The 15,596-nt window shown below is 38.8% G+C and overlaps 1 protein-coding gene across 8 annotated transcripts in view; it reads left to right on the top strand.

Annotated features, from left to right (window-relative positions):
• Nucleotides 1-7,113: 7,113 nt before the first annotated feature.
• The window catches only part of DDX60 (DExD/H-box helicase 60), a 113,753-nt gene continuing 105,270 nt past the window's right edge, over nt 7,114-15,596 (top strand). For 2 of the 8 annotated variants that reach the window (XR_004283171.1, XM_032332588.1), the window contains exons 1-4: nt 7,147-7,288; nt 13,719-13,843; nt 14,664-14,773; nt 14,909-14,978. Coding sequence is in view for 7 of the 8 variants with exons in the window: in XM_032332588.1 (XP_032188479.1) it covers nt 14,770-14,773; nt 14,909-14,978 (74 nt within the window). In the remaining variant the exon portion in view is untranslated. Of the gene's footprint in view, nt 7,289-13,718; nt 13,844-14,663; nt 14,774-14,908; nt 14,979-15,596 lie in introns of all 8 variants that reach the window. The other 6 variants (XM_032332592.1, XM_032332593.1, XM_032332590.1 and 3 more) reach the window with 5 other exon arrangements.

Genomic DNA, 15,596 nt, shown 5'->3' on the forward strand with positions numbered 1-15,596 from the left:
ACAAGAGCATTGAAATGACACATTGGACCAGATGGACCTCATAGATATATACAGAACATTCCACCCTAAAACAACAGAATACTCATTCTTTTCAAGTGCACACGGAACCTTCTCCAGAATAGACCACATACTGGGTCACAAATCAGGACTCAACCGATACCAAAAGACTGAGATTATTCCCTGCATATTCTCAGGGCACAATGCTTTGAAACTGGAGCTCAATCACAAGGAAAAGTTCAGAAGGAGCTCAAACACCTGGAAGCTAAAGGCCACCTTGCTTAAGAATGCTTGGGTCAATGAGGAGATTAAAGAAGAACTGAAACAATTCATGGAAACCAATGAGAATGAAGACACTTCGGTCCAAAACCTATGGGATACAGCAAAGGCGGTCCTAAGGGGGAAATACATAGCCATCCAAGCCTCCCTCAAAAAAATTGATATATGCAGAATACACCAGCTGTCTCTGCACCTTAAAGAACTGGAGAATCAACAACAAATCAAACCAACTCCACACATAAGAAGGGAAATCATCAAGATTAGAGCTGAGATCAATGAGGTAGAAACCAGAGATACAGTAGAACATATCAATGAAACTAGAAGCTGGTTTTTTGAAAGAATCAATAAGATTGATAAACCATTGGCCACACTAATCCAAAAGAAAAGAGAGAAAGCCCAAATTCATAAAATTATGAATGAAAAGGGATAGATCACAACTAACACCAAGGAAGTAGAAACAATCATCAGAAGTTATTATCAACAGCCAATAAGCTTAGCAACTTAGATGAAATGGATGCATTCCTGGAAAACTATAAACTACCAAAATTGAACCAGGAAGAAATCGACAACCTGAATAGACCGATATCTAGTAACGAGATTGAAGCAGTGATCAAAAACCTCCCAAAAAACAAGAGCCCAGGACCTGACGGATTCCCTGGGGGAATTCTACCAAACTTTCAAAGAAGAAATAACACCTATTCTCCTGAAGCTGTTTGCAAAAAATTGAAGCAAAAGGAAAACTTCCAGACTCTTTCTATGAAGCCAGCATTACCCTGATCCCCAAACCAGGCAAAAACCCTACCAAAAAGGAGAATTTCAGACCAATATCACTAATGAATATGGATGCTAAGATTCTCAACAAGATCCTAGCCAACAGGATCCAACAGCACATTAAAAAGATTATCCACCATGATCAGGTGGGATTCATTCCTGGGCTACAAGGATGGTTCAACTTTCGCAAATCAATCAATGTGATAGAACAAATTAATAAGAGAATAGAGAAGAACCACATGGTCCTCTCAATTGATGCAGAAAAAGCATTTGACAAAATCCAGCATCCGTTCCTGATTAAAATGCTTCAAAGTATAGGGATAGAGGGAGCATTCCTGAACCTCATTAAATCTATCTATGAAAGACCTTCAGCAAATATCATCCTCAATGGGAAAAAGCTTGCAGCCTTCCTGTTGAGATCAGGAACAAGACAAGGATGCCCACTTTCACCACTCTTGTTCAACATAGTATTAGAAGTCCTAGCAACAGCAATCAGACAACAAAGAGAAATAAAAGGTATCCAAATTGGCAAAGAAGAAGTCAAACTCTCTCTCTTCGCAGATGACATGATTCTTTATATGGAAAATCCAAAAGACTCCACCCCCAAACTACTAGAACTCATACAGCAATTCAGCAACATGGCAGGATACAAAGTCAATGTGCAGAAATCAGTGGCTTTCTTTTACACGAACAATGAAAATATAGAAAGGGAAATTAGAGAATTGATTCCATTTACTATAGCACCAAGAACCATAAGATACCTGGGAATAAACCTAACCAAAGAGGTAAAGGATCTGTACTTGAGGAACTACAGAACACTCATGAAAGAAATTGAAAAAGACACAAAAAGATGGAAGACCATTCCATGCTCTTGGATAGGAAGAATAAACATTGTTAAAATGTCTATACTGCCTAGAGCAATCTATACTTTTAATGCCATTCTGATCAAAATTCCACTGGTATTCTTCAAAGAGCTGGAGCATATAATCCAAAAATTTCTATGGAATCAGAAGAGACCCCGAATCACTAAGGAAATGTTGAAAAACAAAAATAAAACTGGGAGCATCACGTTACCTGATTTCAAGCTTTATTACAAAGCTGTGATCACCAAGACAGCATGGTACTGGCATAAAAGCAGACACATAGACCAGTGGAACAGAGGAGAGAGCCCAGATATAGACCCTCAACTCTATGGTCAATTAATCTTCAACAAAGCAGGAAAAAATATACAGTGGAAAAAAGACAGTCTCTTCAACAAATGGTGCTGGGAAAACTGGACAGCTATACGTAGAAGAATGAAACTTGACCATTCTCTTACACCATACACAAAGATAAACTCAAAATGGATAAAAGACCTCAACGTGAGACAGGAATCCATCAGACTCCTAGAGGAGAACATAGGCAGTAATCTCTTCGATATCAGCCACAGCAACTTCTTTTAAGATATGTCTCCAAAGGCAAAGGAAACAAAAGCGAAAATAAACTTTTGGGACTTCATCAAAATCAAAAGCTTCTGCACAGCAAAGGAAACAGTCAAAAAAACAAAGAGGCAACCCACGGAATGGGAGAAGATATTTGCAAATGACAGTACAGACAAAAAGTTGATATCCAGGATCTATAATGAACTCCTCAAACTCAACACACACGAAACAGGCAAACATATCAAAAAATGGGCAGAAGATATGAACAGACACTTCTGCAATGAAGACATACAAATGGCTATCAGACACACAAAAAAATGTTCATCATCACTAGTCCTCAGGGAGATTCAAATTAAAACCACATTGAGATATCACCTTACACCAGTTAGAATGGCCAAAATTAGCAAGACAGGAAACAACATGTGTTGGAGGGGATGTGGAGAAAGGGGAACCCTCTTCCACTGTTGGTGGGAATGCAAGGTGGTGCAGCCTCTTTGGAGAACAGTGTGGAGATTCCTCAAGAAATTAAAAATAGAACTTCCCTATGACACTGCAATTGCACTCCTGGGTATTTACCCCAAAGATACAGATGTCATGAAAAGAAGGGCCATCTGTACCCCAATGTTTATAGCAGCAATGGCCACGGTCGCCAAACTATGGAAAGAACCAAGATGCCCTTCAACGGACGAATGGATAAAGAAGATGTGGTCCATATACACTATGGAGTATTATGCCTCCATCAGAAAGGATGAATACCCAACTTTTGTAGCAACATGGATGGGACTGGAAGAGATTATGCTGAGTGAAATAAGTCAAGCAGAGAGAGTCAATTATCATATGGTTTCACTTATTTGGGGAGCATAACAAATAGCATGGAGGACAAGGGGTGTTAGAGAGGAGAAAGGAGTTGGGGTAAATTGGAAGGGGAGGTGAATCATGAGAGACTATGGACTCTGAAAAACAATCTGTATGGTTTGAAGTGGCAGGGGGGTGGGAGGTTGGGGTCCCAGGTGGTGGGTATTAAAGAGGGCATGGATTGCATGGAGCACTGGGTGTGGTGAAAAAATAATGAATACTGTTTTTCTGAAAATAAATAAATCAATTTAATTAAAAAAAAGGAATACTGTAAACTAAAAGAAAAGAGGCTCTTTGGAAAACAGATTGGTTAAAAATCTTTCCAGTATTTCAGAGAGAGAGAGAGAGAGAGAGAAGTAAATGGATCATGGACTAAATAAGCCTTTTTTAGATTTAGATTTCTCAATGATTGGATCATCATTGGTCATCTTTTCTGGACTAAAGGGGCCTGAGACAGAGCAATTTCATCTTTTCTGGACTAAAGGGGCCTGAGAATTTGGAAAAGTGTGAAGATGTATAGACCACTAAAGTGTAGATCACTAAAGGGTACTGTGCCAAAAAGAGGAGGTATGAGACAGAGCAGGAGATCATTTTTATTATTTTAAAATAGACCTCAGTCTACTAGTGGAGTGAATGGTGCATTTTAGTCACCTGGTGAAGTTGTGGATACATCAGTCTGAAGAAAAATGGACTGAGATGCTTGAGGAGGGAACTGAATCCAGATCATAGAGGGTTAATTATGTCGGCTATGGGTGGTGCCTGGTGGTCTTCTCAGGCTCTAAGCTGGGGTGGTGTATGGAGTTATCCCTGAGAGATAATTGAAAAAAGAGATACCCTGTCATTAGAAAGAACTTGAGGAGAATATATAGTGCTGTAGGATTGGAACCATCATTGTAAAATATACAAAAGCCTTGGGGGGTAAAAGTAAAATGCACTGGCTGTGTTTGTGAAGAGTTAGATGGGGTACAAACTTGGTCATTTTCCTCAGTATCCAGAGACAAACAAATAAATTTTTGAGTTGTTTCAGATTATTCAGTTGCAGGCACAAGTGTAGGGGAAACTAAATAAGCTCAAGCAGCTGTACATGTTAATTAAGGGAAAACTGAAGTGTTTACTTACAGGGTTATCCTGGTAAGACAAGAATTCAGGAGTCCCAAGAAGCTTAAATGCAGGAAATAAAAGGGAGGGGTCTGAAAATTAGAAATGTAGTTTGTGATTCTGTTTGTGATGATTAAGATTCTGGACAAAGTCCAGGGTGTGCATGGGAGTAGGTGGCAGAAGGTCATTGAAGCTGAAAAGGAAAACTGGAGTTTTTGTGTGTTGTTTAAATACACAGGGGTGAGGGGCGCCTGGGTGGCTCAGTGGGTTAAGCCGCTGCCTTCGGCTCAGGTCATGATCTCAGGGTCCTGGGATCGAGTCCCACATCGGGCTCTCTGCTCAGCAGGGAGCCTGCTTCCCCCCCCTCTCTCTGCCTGCCTCTCTGCCTACTTGTGATCTCTCTCTGTCAAATAAATAAATAAAATCTTAAAAAAAAAAAATATATATATATATATATATATATATATATATATCCTTAAAAAAATACACAGGGGTGAAATACTGAAAATGATTGGGTCATGATTTATTGAATTCTCACTTGATAAATTTAAAGTCAATAAAAAAACCATAAAGTATTATATACACTAAAAAGCTTATCTCAATAATTTAACCAAAACAGAAAGCAAAATGAAATCATTTGTCTATTAGTGCAAGGCTTTCAGCTGCAGAATGTGAATTTGTCTGAGATCATGTAATAGAGAAGAATATAGGGTAGACCTTGGGGTTAGACCCCATTTTCAATGTTGGCACCATTTACTAGCTGTGTTATCTCTCTAAGCCTTATTTATTTCATCTATAAAATGACGAAAATAATAGCACAGAGCTCATGAAATTGTGAGAATTAATGTAAGTATAAATATAAAGATACTAGCATATTGCTTAGCACACAGTAGGCTCCTCAGTTAATGCTGCCTCTTTAAACAAAATCCATTATTTCTGCTCCTAGCAAATCAGATGTTCTCTTTCTTTCCCTCCTTTCCTTCCTTCCTTCTTTCCCTTCCCCACGCTTCTCTTTCCTTCCCTTCCCTTTTTCCTTTCCCTTCTTTCCTCCCCTCCCCTCCCTTCCTACCTCCCTCCCTCTCTTTCTTTTTCTTTCTTTCCTTCCTTCTTCTTTCTTATCAGTTTCTTATGAGTTTACAATAGTGTATCAGTTTCCTATTGGTACTGTAACAGATTACAATAAACTCAGTGGCCTGACACAACACAATTTATTCTCTTATAGTTCTGAAGGTCAGAAGTCCAAAATGAGCCTCACAGAGTTAAAGTCATACCTCCTTCTTTTAAGGATGCCTTTGAGCCCACCAGAGTTATTCTGCGTAATTCCTCAGCTCACAATCCTTTATTTAGTTTAGTCCGCAGAGTAACTTTTGCTAGAGAATTTAATATGTTCACAGGTTGCAGGAATTAGAACACTGACTTCTTGGCAGGAGGAAAGAGGGGTATTACTATTATTAGAGATGTTAGTGAAGGACAGATATGAATATAGTATAACTTTAGACCAGTCATGTATCAAATTCCAAACTTTTAAATTTTCTTTCTCAGTTTCATCATCAACAAACACATCACAAATTTGCAAATAAGTGAATGAATGAATGGACACCTGATGGATGTGAGAAATGTTCACCCTCTCCATCCCAACCTTTTTCTTTAACAACTTGACTCTCCAATTTATGACCAGAAAAGATGTCATTCACTGCTCTTTCTGTTCTCTGTTTTCTCTGTGAAACAGTGCCCACACATCTGCTCTTTACTCTCCTTGCAGACAAAGCAGCTGTGGCTTCCTATTGTTGCTAAGATTACCCAAATCGCTGGGTCATAGGGCAGTTCTATTTTCAACATTTTGAGGAACCTCCATGCTGTTTTCCAGAGTGGCTGCACCAGCTTGCATTCCCACCAACAGTGTAGGAGGGCTCCCCTTTCTCCGCATCCTCGCCAGCATCTAAGGGGGTGGGATTATGGACATTGGGGAGGGTATGTGCTTTGGTGAGTGCTGTGAAATGTGTAAACCTGGTGATTCACAGACCTGTACCCCTGGGGATAAAAATATATGTTTATAAAAAAAAAATTTAAAAAAAAAAAGATTACCCAAATCGACCGCCACCTCCACGCGCCTCCTCCTAGAATTCCAGTATATTTGCACATTGAAATTAAGCACACCAAAAGGCTTAAAAGAAAAAGAGGCTAGTGTTAAAACCCAAACTGCAGACACCCTAGGCAGAAATTTTGTGGAAATAACATTAAGGCAGAAATAAAAGTGAGCATGTTGCATTTTCATTTAATTTTTAATGGTGTTTTTGGCCCAGGAAATCTCCAAATATAGTTCACACATAACAGTAATCATTCGCTTCTCATAATGGAAACTTGGGAGTTCATGTATTCTTCCATACGGTTTCTGTTTTTGTTTCTGCATAAAGATGGAACTGCAAGTCTTCACCTCTCACGGGAGGACTTCAGATTCCACACTGTTACAGTTCATCTATTTCTAAACAGCTGCTTCTCGAATTTATGTTTAGAGGTCTCAGATCCGTGTTTCCTCTATTTTATGTCCAAATTCCAAAGCCTTTATTATTGTTTTTGCTATCTCTTAAGGTTCAGATTGAAGAGAAGGATGCTAAAATTTACTTTTCTGGAAACTGTTTTCTTTCTTCTTTCCTGAAGGAAAATGAAACTTACCCATCCCTGAGAGGAGAAATGAAACCGAAACTCCCTTCCAGGTTATAAAAGACTGGCTGCGCCGGCTCCGCTAGACAGAAGCCCAAGTTCAGGCTATGTGTCCAGCTCACACTCCGGCTCCAGGTTCGTCCTCTCTCTGTCACTTCTCCGCCGGCGGGCGGCCAGCCCCTGTCAGCGCTCCTCAGACGCAGCAGGTGGGGGCCGGACTCCAGGGGGAGGAGGTGTGGGGAGTGGCAGGTGCTCCAACGCAGGACCCAGCTGGGATGGGGATGGGGGTGGGGGGAAGGTTGGGACGGAGCCTGCGGAGCCGGCTTGTAGATGACAGGTGTAACTTAGGGAGAGACTTGAAATGGAGATGCCCCTCAGGGGGTCAAGCTCTCCCGTCTGAGCGGGAGGAGGCCCAGAGTCGCTCTGGGAACGCGGTGCTCATGGTGTGGGGCGCTGCGGGCGCCACCAGGAACCCCCAAACGGTGCTGGACAGGTCTTTTTTTTTATATTATTATTATTATTTTTATTTTAAAAAAATTTTTTAATTAATTTATTTTTTTCAGCGTAACAGTATTCATTGTTTTTGCACCACACCCAGTGCTCCATGCAATCCGTGCCCTCTCTAATACACACCACCTGGTTCCCCCAATCTCCCACCCCCCCACCCCTTCTGGACAGGTCTTTTTGTTGGCCTTGGGAGGCAAAGCCTGGGGGGAGAGAGTGGGAAGGGACACTGGTTAGGAGTGCCAGGGTCTAAAGTCTGAAGGAGAGCAAAGGCATTTAAGGGATCCTCTTGAAAGAAAGGGCGCAGGGGATCTGGGGCCTTGAGGAGAAACTAAGAGAGGTCAGATCTGAGCATGAACAATAAAATCTAGATGTGGACAGCAGTAAGCAGCTTCCTAATCCACGCAGAACCTGATGCTCAATTACAAACTTGCAGAATCAGAATCTGCATTTTAATATCTCACAGGTGATTCCTCCATACCCCTACATTTCAGTGGTTTCATACAATAATAATTTATTTCTTAAAAACAATTAAAATAATGTATTCATGGTCAAGGGGCACGCATTAGTTTTCTACTGCTGCATAACCAGTTACCACAAATTTAGTGGCATAAGTCAATATAAATTTATTATTTTATAAGTTTCCATGAATCAGAAATCCAGGCACTGATTAACTGAATCCTTTTACTCAGCATCTCACCAGACTGAAATGAGTGTGCCTGCTGAGGCTGACATCTTGTCCAGGCTTTGGTTGCTCATTCAGATTGTTGGAAGAATCCAGTTCCTTGCACCTAGAAGGTTGAGGTTTCCTGTTTTCTTGCTGGTGTCTTGAAGGCCATCTAGGATTCTGTCTGTTGCTGCTCAGCTCTTCTCCAGACAGTGTTTCAGGAACTATAGTTTTTCCATCGAGTGGTTCCATCATTCCCTGGGCCTTATTCTCTGGACTGAACTTTTATCTTTTCCAATAATCTATGATTTCTCTTTTTTACCCTTCTCTTCTTCCTATTAAAGAGTGTTTAAATCAGAATCCAAAATAGGGTTCTGGCACTACTATGATTAGATGATATGTTTTTAAGTTTGTTTTAATCTCTTATCCTCTCATAATTTATTTATTAATAAATTGGGGTCCCTTCCCTTCTCTTTCCTTTTCTTCCTTCCCTTTACCTTTCCCCTCCTCTCCCCTCCCTTCCCTTCCTTTCCCTTTCTCTTTCCCTTTCCCTTTCCCTTTTTGGTCTTGTAGAGAGTCACCTAGTCTTCCTGGTGCTATTTAATACGTTCTTCTAGCTTATAAATGTCTTGTCAATTAATTGTTGCTTCTGGAGTTTTGATCAAATTCAGGTTAAAATATTTTTTTGGTTAGAGTATTTCAATAATGGTATAGTTCTATATGGAAGTAGATATTTGCCTATATTTTTGTTGTGCTATCATCTAAAAATAGCAAGATCTATTAATTTATTAGTTATAATATAAATACAAATGAAATTCTCCCATTTATATTATTTGGTATCCCATTGGTTCAGTACCTATATAAGAAAGGCAATTTAACTTCTTGATTCCAGAAACCCTTAATTTTTGGTTTATTATCTTTGGATACAATCCCTGGACTCTCTTCTATGAAAAACAAAGAACCTAATATACCCTCTTCTTTTTCTACTATTCATCCCTTTCTGAACCTCCCTATTTTGTTATTACATTATTTTTATACTGTCAGGGTTTATCATAGTTTACAGTATTTTAAAACTCTAATTCTTGTGATTTATTTCTATTTGAATCATAAACGGAAGGCCAAGTAAACAAGTTACAACATTATTTATTATGTTATTTATTGTAGAAGCAATCTGTATGTTTGTTTTGGAAATGTAGTTATCATTAAGACTGCTATTTGAGGGTCATCTGGGTGGCTCTGTGGGTTAAAACCTCTGCCTTTGGCTCAGGTCATGATCCCAGGGTCCTGGGATCAAGCCCCGCATCAGGCTCTCTGCTCAGCAGGGAGCCTGCTTCCTCCTCTCTCTCTGCCTGCTTCTCTGCCTACTTGTAATCTCTGTCTGTCAAATAAATAAATCATATCATTAAAAAAAAGACTGTTATGCTGGAAATAAAAAAAAAAAAGACTGCTGTTTGAAATGGATACTTTTCTAAATGCAAAGTATCATGGATCCTCCTATTTTTCTTTATGGCTTCCTTTAGTTTTTCTGGGTCATATGTAGTTTCACTGTTTCTTGATTGTCCTATGCTTGTCCCCCCCCCCCCCAATTTTCTGTATTATCTCCTTAAATAAAATTATCATTTAGGATAGGTGGTTGGTGAAATTTCTGACTTCTTGAATGTTTGGTGATACTCTCTTTCTGCCCTCTTAATGGATTGAATGACTAGATATGGAGTTCTAAGTTCAAAATATTTTCCCCTGGGAACTTTGCAAATATTGCTTTCTTTTATCAAAACATCCAGTGATGCTCCTTGTTTTATTCAGTTCTGTGTGTCACATGCTATATTCATCAGTTTGTATACATTAGGTCATACATTTTATTAGCTAGAAAACACAAACAGGAAAGTAACATTATTGTCTGTCTCAGTTTCATAGATAAGTAGACTGATATAGGGAAAGTAAATAACTTGCCTAATATTATTAAACTATAGTATATGTCAGAACTAGGATTAAAACCTAGGCATTCTGCCAATAATGCTTATGCCTTTAACTACTTTACTTATGGACTCTCTGACTTACATTTCTTCATAGGATATCTCCATCTTTCTCTTTGCTCTTGGAGCTCTGCAATTTAAAGTTGCTATTTCTAAGTGTGTGTTTCTCTTTTATCATTATTTTTTCTTAGTACTTGGAAGAACTTTTCAGTCTAAAAATGTGTACTTTAACTGTGGTTCCATATTATTGTATGACTTTAAAGTTATATCTTTGGTTATTTTTATCTTTACTCATTTTAGAATCTTAGTTTTCTCCATCTGGAATCACTGTGGGATGATCTTAAAACTTTTAAATCTATCCTTTGTGATTTTTGGTATTTTTTCCATTTTCCATCTCCTTGTTTTTTTCTTCTGTCTTCTGAATTTCCTGGGGGTGCCTCAGATGGTTAAGTGTCTGACTTCAGCTTATACCATGATCTCAGGGTCCTGGGATGGAGCCCCACATTGGACTTCCCACTGAGAGGGAAGTTTGCTTATCCCTCTCCCTCTGCCCCTCCTACCACTAGTGCTCTCTATGTCTCCAAATAAATAAATAAATAAATAAATAAATCTTTAAAAAAATTTCCTGGATTTCATATTTCTGGCTTAAGATATCAACATGTCCATTTTATTGTTCTGCACATGATTTTTTCCTGAAATTATATTTAAAAATTTTATAAGCATTTATGAGCATTTAAATTTTTATGAGCATTTTTTTAAATTAATTTTTTATTTTTTATAAACATATATTTTTATCCCCAGGGGTACAGGTCTGTGAATCACCAGGTTTACACACTTCACAGCACTCACCAAAGCACATACCCTCCCCAATGTCCATAATCCCACCCCCTTCTCCCAAACCCCCTCCCTGATTTATGAGCATTTTTTAAGAGTTTTTATTTATTTATCTGACAGAGAGAGAGATCACAAGTAGGCAGCGAGGCAGGCAGAGAGAGAGTGGGAAGCAGGCTCCCTGCTCAGCAGAGAGCCCAATGCAGGGCTTGCTCCTAGTACCCTGAGATCATGATCTCAGATGAAGGCAGAGGCTTCACCCAGGTGTCCCAAGCATTTTTTTTTTTTTTCTGTAGCAGTTTGTTAGTGTCGCATTAGATAATATTGTAATTATTGGAAAGCTAATTTGAACTATTCTGTCCTTGAATCATGTTTATTCATCTGGCTTCTTCTTAATAACCCCCCCCCAAGTCTAATGATTCTAGTTTTTAAATTTACACATATTTAATGATTATTATGATGAATATTTGGCTTTATTTTCCGTAATGTGCCTCTCCCTTAAATAAGAAAGAACTGCACATAGTGATATAAGTTCTGTGTAAATATTAAGTGGGGCATGAATTCAGAGTGAAATTTCATAAGGAGTTTCCTGTAGGCTGTGTGATAAGAGAGTAGTCAGTCAGGCTGTGGAGCCCCTTTACTCTCAAATTGAGAAAGGTTTTATTCTGCCACAATGGCTCTTGTTGAAAAGTTGTATAGTGTCCAACATGTCTCATCAGTGATTGTTGTTATTTAATTTAAAAATGTTATTTCTTTCAATTTATGTATATTCTATTTTCAAATGATTTTGTTAGGACTAATTAATTAGTTTGGAGCTATCTATTTAATAAATAAACTAGAAGATATTTATTTTGTCCTAGGAGTACCATAAAAAATTTCCTGAGACATTAAGGGCACTGTGTAACATCTGGGAATCTATGAATTACCTTGTTTCATCTTATTTCATGCAGTCTAACCCTACCTTTTCTGGAGCTCTTCCTTCTCTAAGATACTTGGGGTTAATTTTCTCCTGTTTACTTAGTTCTCACTGACTCATCTTTTCTGTTTGAGCTTGGAGAACTGAAGGAAGACAATATGGATAATGTGCAGTTAGTGAGGTGGAAGATTGCATGAATCAGATGGCAGACGGTTTGCAGGAAATTCTCTAAACTTCTTTCCTGGGCAAAAGTCCCTTATAATCTGGGCTACATCTACTTTTTCTGTCTCATTTCCAATCAAGTTATTCTGTTTTATACCATATAGAACAGTCTGTGGAACCAAACTTGTCATGTGGTTTCATATCTATGTGCATTAAACCAGTGCTATTTTGCTGTCTGAAATGTGATCCTCTTTATCTTTACCTTCTCCAGTATATCCGTAAAACCTCAGAATAGAGGACCTCTCCAGCTGATTGAAGAACTCTTTCAATTCGCTAATAGCTTCCTGTACATTTCTGCTGGATCACTCAGCACATTATACTTTTTTATTTAATTCTCTTTAAACCGTTACCAGATTGTAAGGGTCATGTTTTAGGTATATTTTCATATGTTGCAGCAAGTATAAAGCTTGGTGAGGAGTAGATGCTCTATGTATTTGACAAAAGGTAGAATGACTGGGTAAGTGAGAGACCGTACTTTTGCCCCTGTCTTCATTAAGTGTTTCCTAAACGTTCCATTCCAACCCACAGTAATGTCTTCTTTCTATAAGCTTGTTCATTTTTATAGTTATAAACTTCCTTGCATTGTTATTTTAATATTTAAAATCATTGTGTGCCTCACCATTATGTTTTCCTTACTGTCATATAATGTGAATATCTATCTATTTATCTATCTAATCAAATCATCTGTCTCTCATCTATTCATCTATCTATCAAGTTTCATTGCCCTAAGACACTGTATGACATGTTTGAGGAATGTCTCAATATTTGGTTTTTCTGACAGAATGCTCAAGTTCATTCTCTTCTGCCTCTTTGACAGTTCTTTCTCAGGTACCTTTGCAGATGCTTCCTCTTCTCTCTTGGCATTTATTGTGTATTAGTGATCTATATAACTGGATTTTTAGTTCTTTCTTCTTCCATGATACTGTGTCTCTTTGTCCAAGCAAGCTCATCTATGTCAATGGACTTGTTTGCAATAATATTAAAATTACTCACATATTCAGGTCTAGCCCAGACCTTGTGTTTGACCTCTAGACCTATATATATATATTTCATTTTTTTTATTTTTATTTTTTAAAATTTTATTTATTTATTTGACAGAGAGAGACACAGCGAGAGAGTGAACATAAGCAGGGGGAGTGGGAGAGGGAGAAGCAGGCTTCCTGCTGAGCAGGGAGCCCAATGCGGGGCTCGATCCCATGACCCTGGGGTCATGACCTGAGCCAAAGGCACATGCCCCATGACTGAGTCACTCAGGCACCCCACCTATATATATATTTTAAAAATTTTTATTTATTTATTATGTCAGAGAGGGAGAGAGAGAGAAGAGGGGAGAGCACAAGCAGGGGGAACAGCAGGCAGAGGGAGAAGCATGTTCCCTGCTGAGCAAAGATCCCAATGCGGGACTTGATCCCAGGACCCTGGGATCATGAACTGAGCCAAAGGCAGATGCTTAACCGACTTAACCACCCAGATATTCCATAAACCTATATATTTAATAACTCTTGTTACTTATCCTATAATAGGTCTTGAAATCAAGTCAAACTCAGTCTTGCCACAAATTTGAATTCATGATCTTTCCCTGAAATGTGGGCTTGTTCCAAGGTTTCCTGCCATGGGAATGTCCTAGTCCTTCACCCTGCTGCATCAGGTAGAATCCTAAGAATCATCCTTGACAACCCTCAATCTCCCCTCTTCTCCATCCATATCAGATCCATTACCAAATTGTGGCAAACTTACCTTCTAAATATTTAATATCCTTAAGTGCCCAAACTACCAACAAACTGTATTACATCAAATTATGATCATCACCCTTCTAAACAATGTTTTTTCTCTCTGCTCCAGTAACAGGAAATTTGGTCCCATTCTCTCTCTTCTCTCTATATTACTATATATTACTATAGCCAGAGTAATCTTTCAAAATGTAAAGCCACCATAACACTACCTGTTTAAAATCCATCAGTGGATTTTAAGATGAAAACATGCCCTCAAAGGCTCTGCATGCTCTTCTGTTTCTGGAACCCTGTAGCACAGCTAGCTTTTCCATCACCCTCTCCATTTCAGCCTTGCTGGCTTCTATTTTGGATCTAGTACCACCCACGTTCCTTCATGCTATAAGACTTTTGTACATGGTGTTTGGATATGCCCTCTTCCTGGAATGCTACTCTTCCCTACTCGTTTGTTTAATTAATTCTTGTTTCATTTTTCAAAAATCAGCTCAGCATTACTTAGGGAAGCTTCCTCTATTCTCTTTGACTTTGTCACATTTGTAATTTTCCACTGTTTATGTAATTATCCATTAATATTCATCTTTCCTGATGGACTTTAAGCTCCATGAGAACTGACAGCATGTTGCCTTTTGTTCATTTTTGTATTCTCACTGCCTGATGTTTTGCTTAATATACAATAGTTATTCAATACTATTTGTTGATGGAATAAATGAATTTCTAATTTTTCTTCTTTCTCTGCAGGTCTGTCATTTTCATTAAAAACTGCTGCTTAGAGGTACCAAAGTAAAGGATATTTGCTATAGTTAATATTTTCCATTTCCAGTCCAAGGCCCAGATAGCAGCAACAATGGGTAATTTTCAATTGAAAGTTTTTATAAATTATAAAATAATGATTCTTTATGCTATACAGATTTAATTTTTTTACAGATTTAATAGAATTAAAATAACTATTTCTTTTTCAAATAATAAGCAATCCTTTTTTACAGGCTTAGAAGAACACATGATGTTTTTAGAGAGAATGTCACAGCTAATTTTGAGTGAAGTACCAAAAGCTGAGTGAGTATTATAAGGAAGAAAGAGATGTAGAGTTTGACAGATTTCCTATTGTCTATTTGACATTAAGTAATGTTGATCTAAAAAAAGTAATGCTTGGTTCCATCAAGATGGCAAAGGAGTAAGGGACTCCATTTCAACCAGCCCCCTCAATTTAGCTAGAAATCTACCAGGGCACTCTGAATGCCACATGAAATCAGCCTGAGATTTAATATTATACACATCTGGATCTCTATGGGGGCAAAGGATCATGTTGAGAGGTACAAAAGACATAGTTGGGATTGCACAGACAGGTACTGGAGGATAAACAGAAGGGGGAGGGAGCTACCAGAAGCCTGCCATTGGAAAGTAATACCCCAAAGCGAAAGTGCCCTGCACTTGGGGACCAGCGATAACTTGGAGACTGGTGGCTATGAGAGGGAAGGGACTAATAACAGTATTCAAACAGAACAAAGGGGCTTAAGGGATAATTGCTGGGACTAGTTGGCCACAGGTGTGGACCCAAGCTCATTGTCCCGGGACTGGCTGCAGTGGTTGCCCACCCGTGCCTAAGAGGACCCAGCTTGGATTGGAGGCCACAGTCCCAGGAGCAGCAGTCACCAGGGCTGGGCTTGCCTGGAC

Source organism: Mustela erminea, chromosome 2 (assembly GCF_009829155.1).
Source record: "Mustela erminea isolate mMusErm1 chromosome 2, mMusErm1.Pri, whole genome shotgun sequence".
Classification (NCBI taxonomy): domain Eukaryota; kingdom Metazoa; phylum Chordata; class Mammalia; order Carnivora; family Mustelidae; genus Mustela; species Mustela erminea.